Consider the following 18020-nt stretch of genomic DNA (forward strand, 5'->3'; position numbering starts at 1 on the left):
AAATTGTTTTGAAAACAAAATACAATCATCAGGGACTGCTAACTCTTAAACCAAACCATTTCTTACCTTTCATAATTTAGGAATGGCCAGAACTAGGGGTAGGCAGAAGAGGCACGTCTAGGGTGCAAAGATTAGAGACAGCCAGGCACTTACATTCCCTGTCACCTACCCATAGTCTGGCAAATGTTAACTCATAGAAAAGTGTTCCGCAGTCTGAAGTTTAAGTCAACTAGCTATATAGGTGGTGGTTCTTCTGTGGACATTTACTCACAAGGGATGGTGTTGGGCGGAAATGTGAAGCGTGGAGAGTGCTGCAGCAAGCATTAAATCATATATTTTTATCTTGTGTCCTTAAGCTGTAGGTACCCATTAACAAACCATTAACCTACTGGACCATGAAGAGGTACTTAAACATGCCCATATATTGCAGCGTAACAGACAGGGCTCAAATTAAAAAGCCAGATCGAAGACTATGGCATACGTTGCAAAACTCTGGTTGTAGCCTTTAAGTCACAAACCTACAGCAACATCTACAGCATCTGGGGCTTTACATTTGACAAATAAAGTATAACTGTACATAGACTTATGAGGAGCACAACTATTCTTGCTTAGTACATCCCTTTAGAGGATATTACATCAACCCTATAAATGGTAACAGCTCTGCAAGTGCAGTATCTAACTAAGAAGATACTTGGAATTACAAGTTGCTCCATATCGTGTCTGTAATCTAATAACGATCCTATTAGCCACCCCAGACTTGTATTTCAGATTGGTGCAGAAATGTCCAGTCTGTAGCAACACCATACCATCTCGCAATCACTGTCAGTAGCATATGTGCAGTAAAGTATGATTTCATTACTATTTATGTTCTTCATATCTATGTCTATAAATATAAGCGGAAGCTAAACCTGATCTCCTGTATACCCTTCTAGAGCACATATTTCATACTAGATGGATGGATGTAAGGAGAGAAGGAGCGAAATGGGCTGGGAAATAGGTCGCTGGTAGGAGAAGACTGAGAATAAACTTTAAGACTCTTGATCTCAGTTAAGTAATTTGCCTTTCCATCCCACCCCCAAAACAAGTTTTACTCTTAGTGACTTGCCATCTGACAATTAGGATATTCCATCATTTTCTATTTCTACATAAAGACAAACATCAACAGATGCTTATTTGTGAACGTGTATCTTTATATTATATATAGCGCTACATACTGATAGGAGTAAATAAATATACATATTGCCAGTTATAGAGAGAAATAAAAAGGAAGTCCTTGTCTTAAAGGGAGGTAACACAGTTATCACTCAAACCCTTTTGACTGTGCTTAAAATATACTGTAGGTCAGGGATCCCCAACCTTTTTTACCCGAGAGCCACATTCAAATGCAAAAAGAGTTGGGGAGCAATACAAGCATGAAAGAAGTTCATGGGGATGCCAAATAAGGGCTATGATTGGCAATGTGGTAGCCCTAAATGGATTTGTGGCTTACTGGAGGCTCTGTTTGGCCATAAACCTTGTTTTTATACAACCAAAACTTGCCTCCAAGACAGGAATTAAAAAATAAGCACCTGCTTTGAAGCCACTGTGAGCAACATCCAAGGGGTTAGAGAGCAACATGTTGCTCAGGAGCCATTGGTTGGGGACCACTGCTGTAGGTGTATAGTGTGCATGTAAGGCTCAGACCACAGAGGGACCTAAGTCAATAAGAGTGGCAGTGCCTGAGATATTTTGCCCTAATGAGGAGAAAGTTGTCTAGGGGCGGGAGGTGTTACATGAGTCTCCTTCTTCTGAAGTGCTGCCCAGAGGGGAACTACTCTGCATTGTTTATATGGTGCATATGGTCATGACAAGCAGTACAGGAAATGGTAAAGGACAGATTCTGCATTCAATTGCAACCACCTCTACAAATAACTTGAAATTTGTTAGAATTCGAATTCCTTAGAATTCCATTTTCCTTCATTGGCAAAATGGTTTTTTTTTGTTTATTATTATTTGAGTGTAGTTTCCCTTTAAATAGCTATCTTGGTAACTTACAGGAAACTGTAAAAGTGAAATATACACATATAAATGTTCTATTTATCTGCCTTTATGATTGCCTTAAATAATTTCCCTTTGTGAGCGATTCTTTTCTCTGTGGTGATTTAAAAGAAGCCGAGTCAGCAGTGATTTATATATCGACAGCTAAGGATAAGAAGATCTGGGGCTACAAACCATTCGTCCTTCCATAGATTAACCTGCAGACTGCATTAGGCAAATTTGATGGCAATAAAAGACTTTGCCAATTTGTCTGGAAGCCATTCCTCCCTGCCTTGTATTAACAGTAACATTTCATGCCGCTGTGCGGTTTAAAAGGACGATGACGGATGGCCAGAGAGGCTAAAGAATTGTGCTGCAGATCTATATTATCACTTTCATAAAAAGCCAATTTACTTAATTGCTCAGCAAAATTAATCTGCCAAATTGAAGAGCTTTAGTAGTAGAATGGTTTGTCTTCTCATGCAATCCAACACAGCGCTGAAGTGATGCCGTCACAAACAGTTAACATTATTCTTTCCTGTTCAATTTTAAGGAAGCCGCTATTAATGGCTTTAAAAGCAAAACCAATAATTTTTTTTGTATAATCAGTTACCCTGCTCCAAAATGGCATTTATATGAAGCTGAGGCAATGCAATTTTGTTAAAAGTCCCCATGGAATCGGTGTTACCCCTTGGGTCATCATCCACCTCCTCAATGCGGGGATTGCAGCCATAATTTAAAGTGATGTGATGGGAAGTGGGGTCTTGAATTTGTAATGGAGACTTTGCATTTATAAACTTTGCTGAGATATTAGCTTTTTACTTCCCTTTTCCCCATATTTTCAGGCCGGTACCCAAATATTTGCACAGCCAGTTTTTCACATTTGATTTAATTTCATACAACTGAATACTGCTTCACTAAAAATCTTTGTTCAGAAAACACCCCAGTAATCCGATGTTCCTGGGAAATTAAAGACATACCACTGTTATCTTTTTTGTTGAAAGTGGAGTAAATTATTATGCAGGCTGGGAGGGGTTCCCAAACTTTTTCAAATGACTTGTATATATGGCCTTTTATTTATAAATACAGAGCAATATTGTATATGTCACAATCCTTGATATTGCTCTTTGAATTTTTTTTTGGAAATGCAATAGTGCAAACTTTTAGGGGCCGATTCCTTCGAGTGAAGGATTCGAAGTATAAAAACTTAGAATTTCGAAGTGTTTTTTGGGCTACTTCGACCATCGAATGGGCTACTTTCGACCTTCGACTACGACTTCGACTTCGAATCGAAGGATTCAAACTAAAAATCGTTCGACTATTCGACCATTCGATAGTCTAAGTATTGTCTCTTTAAGAAAAAACTTCGACCCCCTAGTTCGCCATCTAAAAGCTACCGAACTCAATGTTAGCCTATGGGGAAGGTCCCCATAGGCTTTCCTAAGTTTTTTTGATCGAAGGATATTCCTTCGATCGTTGGATTTAAATCCTTCGAATCGAACAATTCAAAGGATTTAATCGTTCGATCGAAGGAATAATCCTTCTATCGTTCGATCGAACTATTTGCGCTAAAATTGAAGGATTTTAATTCCCAGTCGAATATCGAGGGTTAATTAACCCTCGATATTCGACCCTTGGTGAATCGGCCCCTAAAAGTTTGCCACTGGTCTACTGGTCACCAGTTTAAAAGCAATCATCTTATTTACTTCTATGGGCTACTCAGTCTGCTGATGCAGGTTGCTGAGAGAACCCTGGAAACGAGTGCCACCTTTGAGGCAGCAGTGACTCCAGGTTTACTCAGCATCCATAAATGCACTTGCAAGTACTTCAGAACAGGAGATAGGACAGAGCAGCTATGGATGCAAGTGCCATACAACACACACATTTAAGCGTGTTGTAAATGAGCCCTAGTGCCTTAGATTAGATATGGGGGGTTTGGGTTTAAAATGTACAACGAATGTGACCAGGCAACTGTGATGTTGCACTTAACTACCCAGTACTATGACCATGCTCAGCTCACTGCTTCACCAAAATGCAAAACAATTTGAGAACAAAGACATGCGGGTATTACAGTATTTAAAGATCAATGACGACCAACCAACTGCCCTTCAGATGCTCTTTACTGTAATTGCAACTAATAGCAGTATTTGTCCCAAAACCCAAGGTCCCAAACCTTGAAACTAAAATAAATAAATTTGGCAGGTGTGAATTCGTGGCGAATTTCCTTTTTTCACCGTCAGCAAATAAATTCACAAAACTGCTGCGAAAATTCACTGGTTAAAAATCTGCCACGTCAAAAAAATGTGTGCGTGCGTCAGAATAGTCTCGTGCCTAAACACTGTCGCACGTCAAAATTATTCGGACGCCCATTGACTTTAATGCATTTGGCCAAAACAGGTGCTGGTATAACAATTGTCCCATTCACTTCAATGCGTTTCGCGAATTTGCCCATCACTTCAATCAATTCAAGTTGAAACGGCAGAAGCCATTTCTTGTCCAAGTCTCTTAATCAGCTGGATTCTGCCGTAATGTATGTTACAGGAGTGGGAACCATTAATTCAGAGGAAATAAAATAGCTACTACTCGTTATTTATTACATTTGCAAATAAATAAAACCATTCAATATTTGTAATTGATTTATAGTGAATAGAATTACATTTTTACTATGCAAGAAAACTGTTTTGGGTTTGTGTTCCCCTTTAAATACAGCTGAAGGTGGGATTCTGGATTGACCGTTAAATATGCCTGGTTGAGGTGAATTTGTAATGTCACATATTTCTCCATTCTGTAGTCGTGTGGCATGAGGCACTTCTCAACCTTTGTCTAACTGTTTAAAGTCATTGAGCGCAAGAGGGTTCCAAGAAAGCCTCAGCAGACAGATATTAAAATATCTTACGGTCATAAAATCGCTCTTAACTGATTAAAGGATAACAGTGTCACTGATCATTCCAGGAAGAGGAGAGACAAATTTTTCCCTTTAGATTACCGTCATCGTTTTAATAGGACCTTAACTAACTCTTGCTAATGAGACAGATAGCAGCACCAAACTTAAAGATGTAGCTAAGGATTTCGACTGCAAACAGATATAACTAAGCATGTCAGCCTTTACTAGAGTTATTCTTCAGTTCATTATAGAAAGGAATCTTCTGATTATTAGTATTATTAAATAATACACTACTATACACTGTTGCAAGTCAAATGACAGGGTTACAGTTTTTCTAAATAAGGTTTATGTTTTTGAAAGTTTAAACCATTTTGGGGTTCTGTACCTGCCCACAGCACCGATTCTGATGAAGAAGGCTCCTCAAATGCCGCCCCCCCCCTCACCGGCAGGAACGCTAGTGCGATGAGTAGTAAAGGCAAATTTCCGGTTTCAAACCCGGAAATTCATCTCTTAAAGGTACCAGGAATGACTTTTTGCCGCCCCTGGAAACCTATCTGGCGCTCAACTCGGCTCATTGGCCCCTGCCTGCCCAAGGGCACACAACCATTTAGTAGGGAATATATGTGCCTCTGATGGTACCCTTAGTAGTTTCCCATCTTTTTTCTTTAATTCACTGCACATAGTGTGGGCGGCTGTCACTTGCCTGAACTGAGGGATGGGCTGACTCACAATATACAGGATATGACCAATATAAATACTCAAATCATGGCTGTATAGTCATTAATGTTGATGCCCATTCTATGGGGGCACAGAAGCAATTATAATGTAAACATCAGCCCTGTAGCATCAAATTTTATCAGGGCGAGACCTAGGGGTAATCAACAGAGGCATGGGCCCACCATAAAGGAGTTCATATCAGTGGACAGGCTTAGCCTGAAGGGCATTTAGGCTAAAATTTGTGGAGTTAAAGGGTTAGTTCACCTTTGAATTAACTTTTAGTATGATGTAGAGAGTGATATTCTGAGACAATTTGCAATGGGTTTTCATTTTTTATTTATTGTGTTTTTTGAGTTATTTAGCTTTTTATTCAGCAGCTCTCCAGTTTGCAATTTCAGCTACGTCCATATTACCCTAGCAACCATGCATTGCTTTGAAGAAATCTACAGCAAATCTGCTTTCAGTCTCCCCAGATCATGTCAAATCTTCAGCTGTAGTGTTCTCCTCGTTGAAGGACACATGCACCCAACAAGGGCAAGACTTTTTTTAATACTGATGAATTCTTTATACTAAATACACCAGGAATGCACAATCTCTGCTTCTGTAGAGGGCTGCCCAGGGGATGCTTGAAGCTGTAACGTTATTGGTTGGACATCCATGAATTATATCATAACCCCCTGAGTGTTCATTCTACCTGTATTGCACAGAACCTCTTTCTTCTAATTGGGTTAGCTATATCAAGATACAAAAAAGTAAATATTAGCATGTATGTGTATGTTCATGTGTTGTCATATGCTGCACTTTACACCTTTTTGCACAACATTTACTAATCAACACTAATCTATGCACCCCTGTATCCAGCACAAAATCCTGCTCCTGATAGTGGTGGGTGGAAACATGAAAGAAATGCTGCATTGGACCATCAAAGCAATGATGAATTATCCACATTTTATGCACTCATAAACGTAATGAACCCTTAAGAGTCTGTTGACTGTAAACTACCCTGTTTATTACTATTTTACTGGATATGATATAATGAAAAGATTTTACATGTGCAGATATGTATAATATTTTTGGCTTTTTGCTGTTCTGGTAAGCTGTATAGTCAATCGCCCACAAAGAATATTTCCATAGTGAACACAGTCACGGAAAAAAAATAACTATAGAGCTTTATTTACTATCCAATGCATCCATAATGCATTCACTCCCATAATAACTATACTGGAGAAGAACACTGAATTGGAACAACATGGTGGGGTTTATTTATCAAAGTCTGAATTTATCTCAATATTTTCTGAAAAAAACTCCGAACAAATCCGCACAGGTTTTTTCGACTTATTTATTAATAAACTTTCCCAATAAATTTTTTTTGCAGGAAAAAATCTGAATTTCCACACGAAATTTTCAGATTTTCAGATTTTTGCCCAAAAAAACCCCTGATAACTTCGGATTATTGCACAGAACCCAGCGCAGATCAAAAAATCTTTGGGACTTCTCCCATTGACTTATAGTATATGCAACCTCGGCAGGTCTGAGATTTTTGGATACAGGCTTTTTCCATTCTCAGGGTATAATAAATTCCGGAAAACAAATTTTTTTTTGTTTTTTTTTTTAATTTTATACTAAAAAATACACAAATTTTTCGGGTTTGCACATTCAGAGTTTAGTAAATAATCCCCAGTGTGTTTCATTGACATAGTTTAAACTCTGGAGATGGGACCTATGGCATCCAGCTGCAGAAACAGTATCAAAGTGATAATTCAGCAAAATCTTAATGGTATCCTTGTAAGATCTTTCTTGTCATGATTTCTTCTCTGGCTTAAATACAGCTCCCAAATCCATGGCTGATCATTAAGGATTATTTTCTGCGGGTCAGAGGCAATAGGAAATTGAATAATGGGACCTCATACGTGTTATACTGTATGTCAAAACCGATGGTTCTCTACATGTAAACAGCTGGACTGCATTGCCCTGTAGTTCACTTTTGTAGAGTTGAAGTGAAAAAATAGACCTTCGCAAATAATTAGTGATAATTAATGAATGAGTAACTGCAGAGAAGTGGAACTGTAGATCATTAGCTGACATTAAACTATACAGTATATATTTGGAGATCCAGTGTATGTAATGGGCAGGATAGAGTGGGATATCTGTACTCTTTCTAGTGCAACCTGCTTGGAAATTATTTATGCTAAAAGCATATACTGTAGCAGCCATGCCTATCCCAAGGAGTCTTCTCAGATAATTGTAGACCTCTCAATTTATATGTGCGACATCTTATTTTCTGCCTGTTTGTTCCGATGATGACAATGATCTAATAACCTGCCCCAAACATTACTTCTTTTATTTTATTTGTTAAAATATTGAAAAGACCTAAGTTTACCCCAGACATCAGCATCCATCTACGTGACCTCAAAGGTTTGCTTTTTCAGGGAAATTCAGTCATAGTAAGCTAAAAATATGCCATGATATTCTCAGTGAGATAATGGGAACGTGCCTGCAATTCCATAAAAATTGAGAGTGGGGAGCCTGAGCAAAGCATCCACATTAAACTCAAAGATCGTCTTCCTACCCTTTCTTGCCAAAGATAGTAAAATGAACATGCAGCTGGCTCTTTTGATAAATGGATTGGGTTAGGTCACTGAGGGGATGCATGTGACATTAAGTGATTTACAGTGTTTTACCTTAATGAAATTGTTTCAACGAGATGACACTGAAAGCTTTTAATGGATAGCTTTACTTGTAATGAAATTGCCTTCTTTGGGCATTTAATAAAAGGTGCAGTTATTATTTACTGGGGCTTTTTCCGAGCTTCTGTTTCTGCAGAGAGTCTGAAATAAATAAGAGGAACCAGCAGTAGAGTCAGGCCAGGCTAGTGTGTGTGTGTATGTGTGTGTGTGTATGTGTGTATGTATGTGTGTATGTGTGTATGTGTGTGTGTGTGACGACAGCAGAGGAGTATAATTGCAAGGCTCTCTCTTAGTTTAGTGTGGCCTATCCTTGTAGATCCCTTAGCAAGCTCTCTTGTTGTTAACTGAGCCGCTCTGATTTAAATTCATCCTCCTAATGTGTCTCTTAGGCAGCTGGATTATAACCAGATCAGCTGTATTGAAGATGGGACATTCCGAGCACTGCGTGACCTGGAAGTACTGTAAGTATTGCTCTTTTTATTATTAAGGAGGAATTGTGCCAATGTTATAGCTGTTTCTTTGCAATCGTTTATCCCTTGGTTTATTGCTATGCATTCCTAAAATACAAACTGTGCAACTGAATGTTAAACAAAGCATTAACATCTAATTGTTCTGTGTTCATTTGTCGCTGTGCAAACGCACAAAAGAAAAAACAGTTGCAAATAATTTTGGGAAATCGCTATTTCAAGTGAAATCATGTAAGTCTGAGTTTGTTTTCCATTGCCTCACATTTTATTATCATTGCTCTTTATATAGCACTTATATATTAGACTGTGCTTTACAGTGAATGATCCAGTGCCTGCCCCACTGCAGCTCACAATCTATTGTTCCTATTACAAGTACACTCTCACATACACACATGCAGACAGTGTGGGGAGAGGAGGGGGCACCCAAATGATACAACATACAAACTCTACATAAATATCACCAGCATTTTGTATGCTGTGGTCAGGCAGGTCTAGTATAAATAGCATATGATGCCCAATTAAATGTCTTACATTTAAATATATACCATGAAAATATCAAAATCAAATACAGAATTATTTTGGAAAGTCAGAGCTGCTTGTAAACATGTAGTAGTTGCAACACATTCCTAAAATCTGCAGGAAATCAAGTCATAGTCATATTTTGCTGGTACTTTTCATCACAAAAAAATGTGTAGGCCTTTACTTTTCTCTCTGAAATGGATGTACAGGTATGGGATCCGTTATCTGGAAACATGTTATCCAGAAAGATATACGGGAAGACCATCTCCCATAGATGTAATTTTAATCAAATAATGAACATGTTTAAAGAATGATTTCCCTTTTCTCAGTAATAATAAAACAGTACATTGTACTTGATCCAAACTAAGATATAATTAATCCTTATTGGAAGCAAAAACAGTCCTTTATATGGATTTATTTTTATGCTGAAATAATTTTTTTAGTAGACTTAATGACTTAGGGGGTTATTTATCAAGGTCCGAATTTATCTCAATATCGGCTGCTACAAACTCCGATCTATCCCGCTCAGGTTTTCCACGCTTATTTATTATTACATTTTCCTGAAAATTACCTTTGCGGGAAAAGCTCAGAATTTCACGATTTTTTACGTGAATTTTCACCGAAAACTCCGAGTTTTTCGAAGTTTTCCTCCGAAAGCTCCAAAAACATAGTGAAATTGTCCGAAACCCTCGACACAACCAAAAATCAATGGGACTGTTCCCATTGACTTTTATGCAACCTCGACGTTTGAGATGCCATCGTTTTGTATTCAGGCTTTTTAGCCCTCGGGGTTTAATAAATTCCGAAAAATTCGTGATTTTTTTAAAAGTCCGATTTTATAAAAAAATCACTAATTTTTCGGATTTCGGGGAATTTCGGGTATTCAGAACTTAGTAAATAACCCCTATGGGGTTGTTTATCAAGGTCCGAATTTATCTCAATATTGACTGCTACAAACTCCGATCTAACCCGCTCGTGTTTTCCACACTTATTTATTATTACATTTTCCAGAAAATTACCTTTGCGGGAAAAGCTCAGAATTTCACTATTTTTTTGTGAATTTTCACCGAAGTTTTCCTCCTAAAGCTTCTAAAACATACTGAAATTGCCCGAAACCCCTGACACAACCAAAAATCAATGGGACTGTTCCCATTCACTTTTATGCAACCTCGACAGGTTTGAGATGCCGTGGTTTTATATTCGGGCTTTTTAGCCCTCGGGGTTTAATAAATTCTGAAAAATGTGTGATTTTTTTAAAAATTTTTCGGATTTCAGGGAATTTCGGGTATTCGGAGTTTAGTAAATAACCCCCTAAATATATGGAAATACAAATTACAGAACCATCACTTATCCGGAAACCCCTAGGTCCAGAGCATTGTGGATAACAGGTTGCAAGCCTGGTTTAACCTTAATAAGGGTAGTTTTCATTTCAAAGACGGAAATAATATTAAGCTGTGCTGATGCAGCCGATAACCATTGCTATATTGCCTCCTTTTGGCGCTGCACTGATGGATTTACAGTATTGGCATCCCCTTACATTTGTTATCCTGCTTTTGGACATACAGAGATTTTTCTTGTAAAAAAAAGAGTTAGATTGGAGCCCATCTTTAACCAAATTTAACTACAAGCCTTTCTTATAATGAAATCTTCAAAATAGTAGATCTTTAATGGAGTGGCACTAATACCGCATAGATTTAGATATTCTGAGACATTCCATTCTCAATCTAAGAAAAGTATTTATTAATTATTAAAAGTAATCAAAGTATGAATCCATCTGTACATTTGCCATTACTCCATAAGATAAATGCCCAGTTGCCACTTGGTGTAGCCATAATCTTTGGTCTCTTTGGAAGACAGATTTCCAAAAAGCCTTTCTCTTCCTCTACATTTCTTATTGTGAAACGCTACATAATCTCATGTTAAGAATTGTTAGAAGCAGAGGATTAAAAGCAATTAAATATTATATTTAAATGTTTTTCCCATGCATGGATACATTTTGCTGACAGTAAAATATGAAACTGAAATTGGCAAAATGTATTCCACCACTAAACAGTGGATTGGTATGGTCAACCCTACGTAAAGAGCAGAGACAGCTTCTAATAATAAGTAATATTTAATAATTAGGTCATAATTAGGTCATAATATTAAAATGTCAACTAATCAATATTTATTAAATAACGAAATAACCATTATAGACATGTAAAGCCCTTAAGCCTTTCAGCAGACTTGTCCTTGAATGATAGGCCATTTGGCTAAATATAAAGCCTTGTGTCTTAAAATACATGATGGCACTAGAAAAAATGATGCGCAGCATTTTTGCCTACAACCAAATAAAGCCAGTATAATTATCACTTTCAAAACTTTTCATAAAAATCTGTCTGAAAATAAACTTTCATAAGCTTTTGAAGGGTGTGGATCTGGGTCAGAAGACACAAATGAAAAGGATCTGGTTCCAGTTCCATTGAGCAAAAGTCTTTAAAAATAATTAGCTTTATAATCTACTGTCTCTTTTTTTTTTTTTGAACATCTGATTCATACAGCTCAATTCCTTTTCATTTCTTGTGTGTATATTATTAATGGTATTGTGACATACTAATTATTTTATGGAACAGATATGTTCAAGCAAAGACCTGTTCCTTTTATCTCATTGCGTTTTTACTGAAAGTCACAGTTGAAAGTCATTCATGGTACAATGCATTCATAATTACTTTATTATTTAAACCTGCCATTATCATTATAGCACTAGGTTTAAAAATAGCATTAGGAATCCCAATGACCTTCCATTTGCTGACTCGTACTGTTTTAGAGATTGGTAGATTGAGGGGAGGTATATGTTAAAATTCTCAGAAATATTTATAAAAGATGATGAAGGCTGTTAGTGAAAATGTTTATTCTATAATTTTATAAATGTAACTGTGTAGCTACAAATAATCCATTTTATGTTGGGGTCAATAATTTGCTTCTACAACTGAAAGCATTATTGTACTAACTGTTGCACAAGAGAGTGTTCTACTAGGGAGAAGATAATTTCCTGGGAGCTTTTAATGTTGACTGGAACTGTTTAAAAGTAATCGGAATTTGTATATCTCCTGAAATAATGTTCTACATTAAGAATAGATCACAATGTGTTGTACAGTGCAATAATTTGCAACCCATCTACGGCTGATCATGGCGGATCCAATTATAGACTTTTATAAGGTACATATAGCCATTGGCCACATAAAAAGAAGAGATACCTTTTGATATTTGAGCATCAGTTTTTAGGCATTATATCCCCATGACTTTGTATAACATAGCCCTAAAGTAAAAGAGATCACAGAACGAAAATATATGAATCTGTCTAATAGTAAAACATAGGGGTCACTACAGTGTTGGTCACTGCAATCTGAAATTCAAGTGAAACTTTATTTAACAATAAATGAAATGCAGGCTTTACTTAGATTTAAGATTTCATGTTAGATACAAGTATAGAAACTGTTATTCAGAATGTGTGGAACCTGGGGATTTGTGGATAACAGATCTTCCTGTAATTTAGATCTTCATACCTTAAGTCTACTAGAAAAGTAGTTAAACATTAAATAAACCCGATAGGTTGGTTTTGCTTCCAATAAGGATTAATTATATCTTAGTTTGGATCAAGTACAATGTACTGTTTTAATATCACAGAGAAAAGGGGAATAATTTTTGATAATTTGCAGTATTTTTATAATATGGAGTCTATGGGAGTCTATGCTTTCCGTAATTCAGAACTTTCTGGATAGTGGGTTTCCAGATAACGGATCACATTCCTGTATCAAAATTCAAGACAGAACACAGTTTAAAAAATACTTATGTATTAGTAGGTTCCTTGAACTGTTGACTGTAAACATTTTGCAAAGTGATGTTAATATGATATATGAACACTTATTTTTATTAGAAAATGGCAAATTTCATTCATACAGTATATCTCATCTACTGCTGAAGAGGTTTTTTTAACTGTCTATTGAAAATGAAACCTTCCGCCAAGGTTAACATTGTATCTTATTTTTTGTTAATTGCTGGTGCATTTAATCTAATTTAAAAAATCACATTCCCTGGGGATATAGACTTTCTCTTAAATGAAAAGATGAATTATTCATAATATAATATTGTAAAATCTTAGGGTAGAATGGAATCTGTTCTGCTCCCTGCAGTAAGCTATATTTTGTTCTTGCCAGAAGAACTGGAAAATATTCAAGTAAAGGACAAATATTTTAAAAAAATTCCAAAAACTGTCTAGCAGAAGGATGAAGCAAGAGCATAAAAGTGATTTTATGGTGCCCACGCCCATGCATATAGTTATTCTAGAAATGCTCTAATGGCGTACGTGGGAGGCGTATCCACTTTCGCCATGAAGAACAGAAAAGTGTAAAAGCTGCTCTAGTAAGACCAAGTCAGTTCTTGGGAGAAGAAGGACTCTTCTCATCTGTGACTGCAAGGTCCATGCTTCAAAAGGTTTCCTTCATGATGCTCTTTGCATTCTCCATCTTTTGTACCTACTATGAAAGCGATGGAAAGATCTTGACCATGTCAGGCAAGTTTTGTAAGGACTCGTTTCGTTGATTGTTAATCTCCTATTTTTGAATATTGTCTGTTTTCCTTATCTTCTTACTTTATGCATTAATATTTTTCCTACTTTTGTATTTTTTCCACTTTTCTTTTGTACGTTACCATGCCATCTTTGTCTAATATAGACTTATCGCAACTACAGTGATTCGAGATATCATCCATAATTGATATAGATACATAAGTGATAATGCACTTAGGGCAGCCTACTCAGACAATGCATAAAATTTTTCTAACAATATAGAATAATATTTTTAAAGTTTTTTTTTATTTTCTTGGAACAGCTATAGTATATTAGAAAGATTGGATCAAATATCTAATCTCCAAGATGAATCACCATTGCTTTCAGAAATAGAAACACGACAACTCAAGATATCTTACTCTAATGTGATAAATGGGTGACGTGTAAGGCATAAAAACGTTTGCTTTTTTTTAATTGAAGGAAATGAATAAACTACAGATATTGAGGGTTTAGATGGTGCGCTGCTCAGTTTGAATAGCCAGTGTTTCTACGGTGTAGTTGTATTTCATGACCTTTTTTTGACTTGCTATTCCCAGAATGCACCTATTGCTTAAAATGCCTTGATGGTACTCTGTTGCCAAGAGAACTGTATTAATTGGGTTGTACAACTACAGTTTTCATTAGTAGCACATTAAATAAGTGGAAAACGCCTGTGGGAAATGCAATGCAGACAGTAAAATGTTTCAAGCTAATCCGACGATATCTTTAGTTAAGGTTCATTGCAATTAATATTCATTGCCGAGGAAACATGGTGAACAGATTTTTCGAGCAATAAACTTTCAGCTGCGAAAAGAAAAATATCCAACAGTATTGCAAATCCTTTTTGTCGCCTATGGTGTTTGACGTGATTTCTTTTATGTTTTTCAGCACTCTCAACAACAATAACATTACTCGACTTTCGGTGGCAAGCTTCAATCACATGCCGAAACTCAGGACCTTGTAAGTGTTTTCCGGCCAGGGTTTTAAATGTTAATTTGGGGAAACCTTAGGCTTCAAACTAAATAGTTATTGCTAGGAACTTCAATTGTATTGCAGTAGCAAGAAATAATGGTATATTTATTATGTGAAAACTTTATCCAAAGTCTGTCATTTATTTGAAATTTTCATTAGCTCGTAACTATATTAGCATTATTAATACTCCCTGTTTTCTTATTTTAATTGACCTATAGATCAGGAATTAGATACTGACTTACTTCTAGTAGTCTTTATCACCCATTATATGCAGTCCTTACAAGCATTATCTATTTAGGGGGTTGCCAAAAACTTGAAAACTGTGATTTTATTTTACTATAAAATCCAAATTATTAGTGGAAAAAAAACTCACATTTTTTGTGAATTTATTATGCCCCAAAAGTCAGAATCCAAAAATACTCCATCTCCAAGCTGTCAGTGTCCTGTAGAAGTCAATAGCAAAGGTCCCATTTCAAATATGAAGATATCATGGTCTGCGCTGACTTTCGGGCAAAAATCCTAAAAAATTCGAGGGGTTTCGAGCTAATACACGAAAAATTCGAGCATTTTGGGCATAAAACCCGAAAAATTCATTTTTTTCCGCGAAATCTAAAATTTTTCGAGGTTTTCTTCGAATCAATTTTATCACGTTTTTTCAATGATAAATAAGGTCAAATAGTGGATTCTAGTTTGGTCTGACTTTTTTTACTTAAAAAATCGGTAAAAATCGGATTTTGATAAATAACCCACTAAATGTTCTCCTTGAAAGAAACTATTCTTGACAATGCTATGTGGTTTTGTCACTGGCACAAGTCCTCTACGTGTTAATTCAAGTATTGGTCCTTTAACACCATTATTGTGAACACCGTGTCCTAATAGCTGGCTTACACATGTACATTTTACATTTCTTGGATTGTATAAGGACATTTTCTCCTGTCTTCATATGGAAGATCTCAATTACTTCTAACGTTCATATACAGTATTTGCAAATAAGGTTTCCTGTTTGTAGGCAAAAAATAAAACCTTTTCATATAAATGTGTTCACATGAGAGTTACACTACTTAACATAAAATATTTATTGAATATTAAAGTTTCATATAAATAATTGTAGATTCCAATAACATACTAGGTAGGTCACATTTCATTTAAGAGCATAGACAAAACTTTGATTGGCTGTCACATCTGATAAATGGGAAATCTTTATGCTTTGATTACTTGACTGCCGGCAGATCTAATTAAAGTGAACTGGCTCTCTGACAATCTCGGTAACACAAAATTAGCTCTGGAGATTGAGCAGTGTGTTTTAATATCCATTTCAGTTATTTAGTTAGGACTGAACATATCTTAAAAGAACTAAAATGATATTACTTTGTCAGGACCGATTGTAGGAGCAGAGCACTGAATTATGACTGTGAGCATCCTTTTCTTTAGCTTGAAAAAACATAAAAGCCAAGCTGCAGTAATTTGCTTAATTTAGTGAATACATTTGTCTGCTGTTTTATTAATGGCTAAAGTGCTTTTGGCCCTTGGATGGGAGCCATGATATTGTGTAGGTCGCTGCCCATGTCGAGGTAACTAACTTAATTCCACTGTCATTTACATCTTTTAATTTCAGGCACCGCATTGAGCACTACTCCTAAGGGGCCAAAAGCAGCTAATCCTCTTTTCTTTGATTAAACAAAAAGAGAGGAAATCAGAAAAGGGATACAAGGGAATGTTTTATATTGAATTATTTTTCTGCCTTGTTCAGCAGAAAATGAATGTGACCTGTTAAAGGATTTTGCAAGCAGTTTCTATAGAGACTAATAAAACAAGACTTACTGATATTTCTAATTGGCAGCCAATTCTTTTATGGCTCCTTTTTTTCCCTTTGCTGTCAGTATCCTACCCCTATAGAGTAATTTACTTGAGACATGTTTCGTCTTTCTCCCCCGACTCTTTTGTTCAGACCGCAACAACAGAATTCCAGAGCTCTTGTGGGTTTTCTTAGCCAACAGTAACGAAATAAGGATAAACTTATTGAAGGCAAATAATAATGTTGGCAAACACGTCTTTTTTTAACCCCTCAAAATAAATTAGGTTTAAAAGGATTTTCTGCAGATAAATTAGCAAACAGATGAAAAACAAAAGCAACCAGGATTAACGATTTAAGCTTTTTAGTTCTGGGACACAATCTTTTGAGGATCAAAGGGAATGAACTATGAAATAGAGACTGTTAAATATTTTTTGCAGCCATATACTAGACTTAATATGATTTAATACAAGTGTTGGTCATCATAAGAAATGCTCTGCTTTATTTTTCTCATTATTATCAACAATCATTTATTTAACCTGTTGCTTTCCCTCTGGCACTTTCAAATGTTAGAGGCAAGAATAAGAAATTTCAAAGGAAAAGCATTATTAATAAACAAACAAAGCGCAGGCTGCTTTTGCAAATGAGGTTTCAAACAGTAACAGAGCAGTGAGATCCATGGGAAGATCACAACAAAACACCCTGGGGCATATTTACTATGGGTCGAATATCGAGGGTTAATTAACCCTCAATATTCGACCCTTGAAGTAAAATCCTTCGACTTCGAATATCAAAGTCGAAGGATTCACCGCAAATACTTAGATCGATCTAAGTAAAAAGCGTTCGATCGAACGATTAAATCGTTCGAATCAAACGATTTGAAGGATTTTAATCGATTGAACGATTTTTCTTCGATCAGAAATAGCTTAGAAAACTTATGGGGAAGGTCCCCATAGGCTAACACTGTAGCTCGGTAGGTTTAAAGTGGCAAAGTATGTAGTCGAAGTTTTCGTAGACAGTATTTCGACTATTGAATGGTCGAATAGTCAAACGATTTTTACTTCGAATCGTTCGAATCGAAGTCATAGTCGAAGTAGCCTACATTTACATTTTAGCCGATGGGAAGGCAGTTTTGGGGAGATTAGTTGCCTCGAAGAAGAGGAGATTTGTCACCGGCAACTAATCTCCACGAATCTGACGTGTGTCTCTGCCCTAAACTCTTTCAGTGGTATTTCATTCTCTTAGGACCCTGTCACATGGGCCGCTTCATCCCCTGGTGGAAAATCTCCTCTCCTGATGAAGCTCTAGACAAAACTTGCCCCTTCACATTAGTCGGAATCTCTGCATGTAAAACATATTATGTGTAGCAATTCCAACTAAT

At 36.4% G+C, this 18020-nt stretch overlaps 1 protein-coding gene across 7 annotated transcripts in view; it reads left to right on the forward strand.

Annotated features, from left to right (window-relative positions):
* slit2.S (slit guidance ligand 2 S homeolog) overlaps positions 1–18020 on the forward strand; it is a 217231-nt gene that overhangs the window by 135506 nt on the left and 63705 nt on the right. For all 7 annotated transcript variants that reach the window (XM_041573434.1, XM_041573462.1, XM_041573442.1 and 4 more), the window contains 2 exon segments: positions 8694–8765; positions 14764–14835. In XM_041573434.1, coding sequence (XP_041429368.1) covers positions 8694–8765; positions 14764–14835 — 144 coding nt within the window.

Source organism: Xenopus laevis, chromosome 1S (assembly GCF_017654675.1).
Source record: "Xenopus laevis strain J_2021 chromosome 1S, Xenopus_laevis_v10.1, whole genome shotgun sequence".
NCBI lineage: Eukaryota > Metazoa > Chordata > Amphibia > Anura > Pipidae > Xenopus > Xenopus laevis.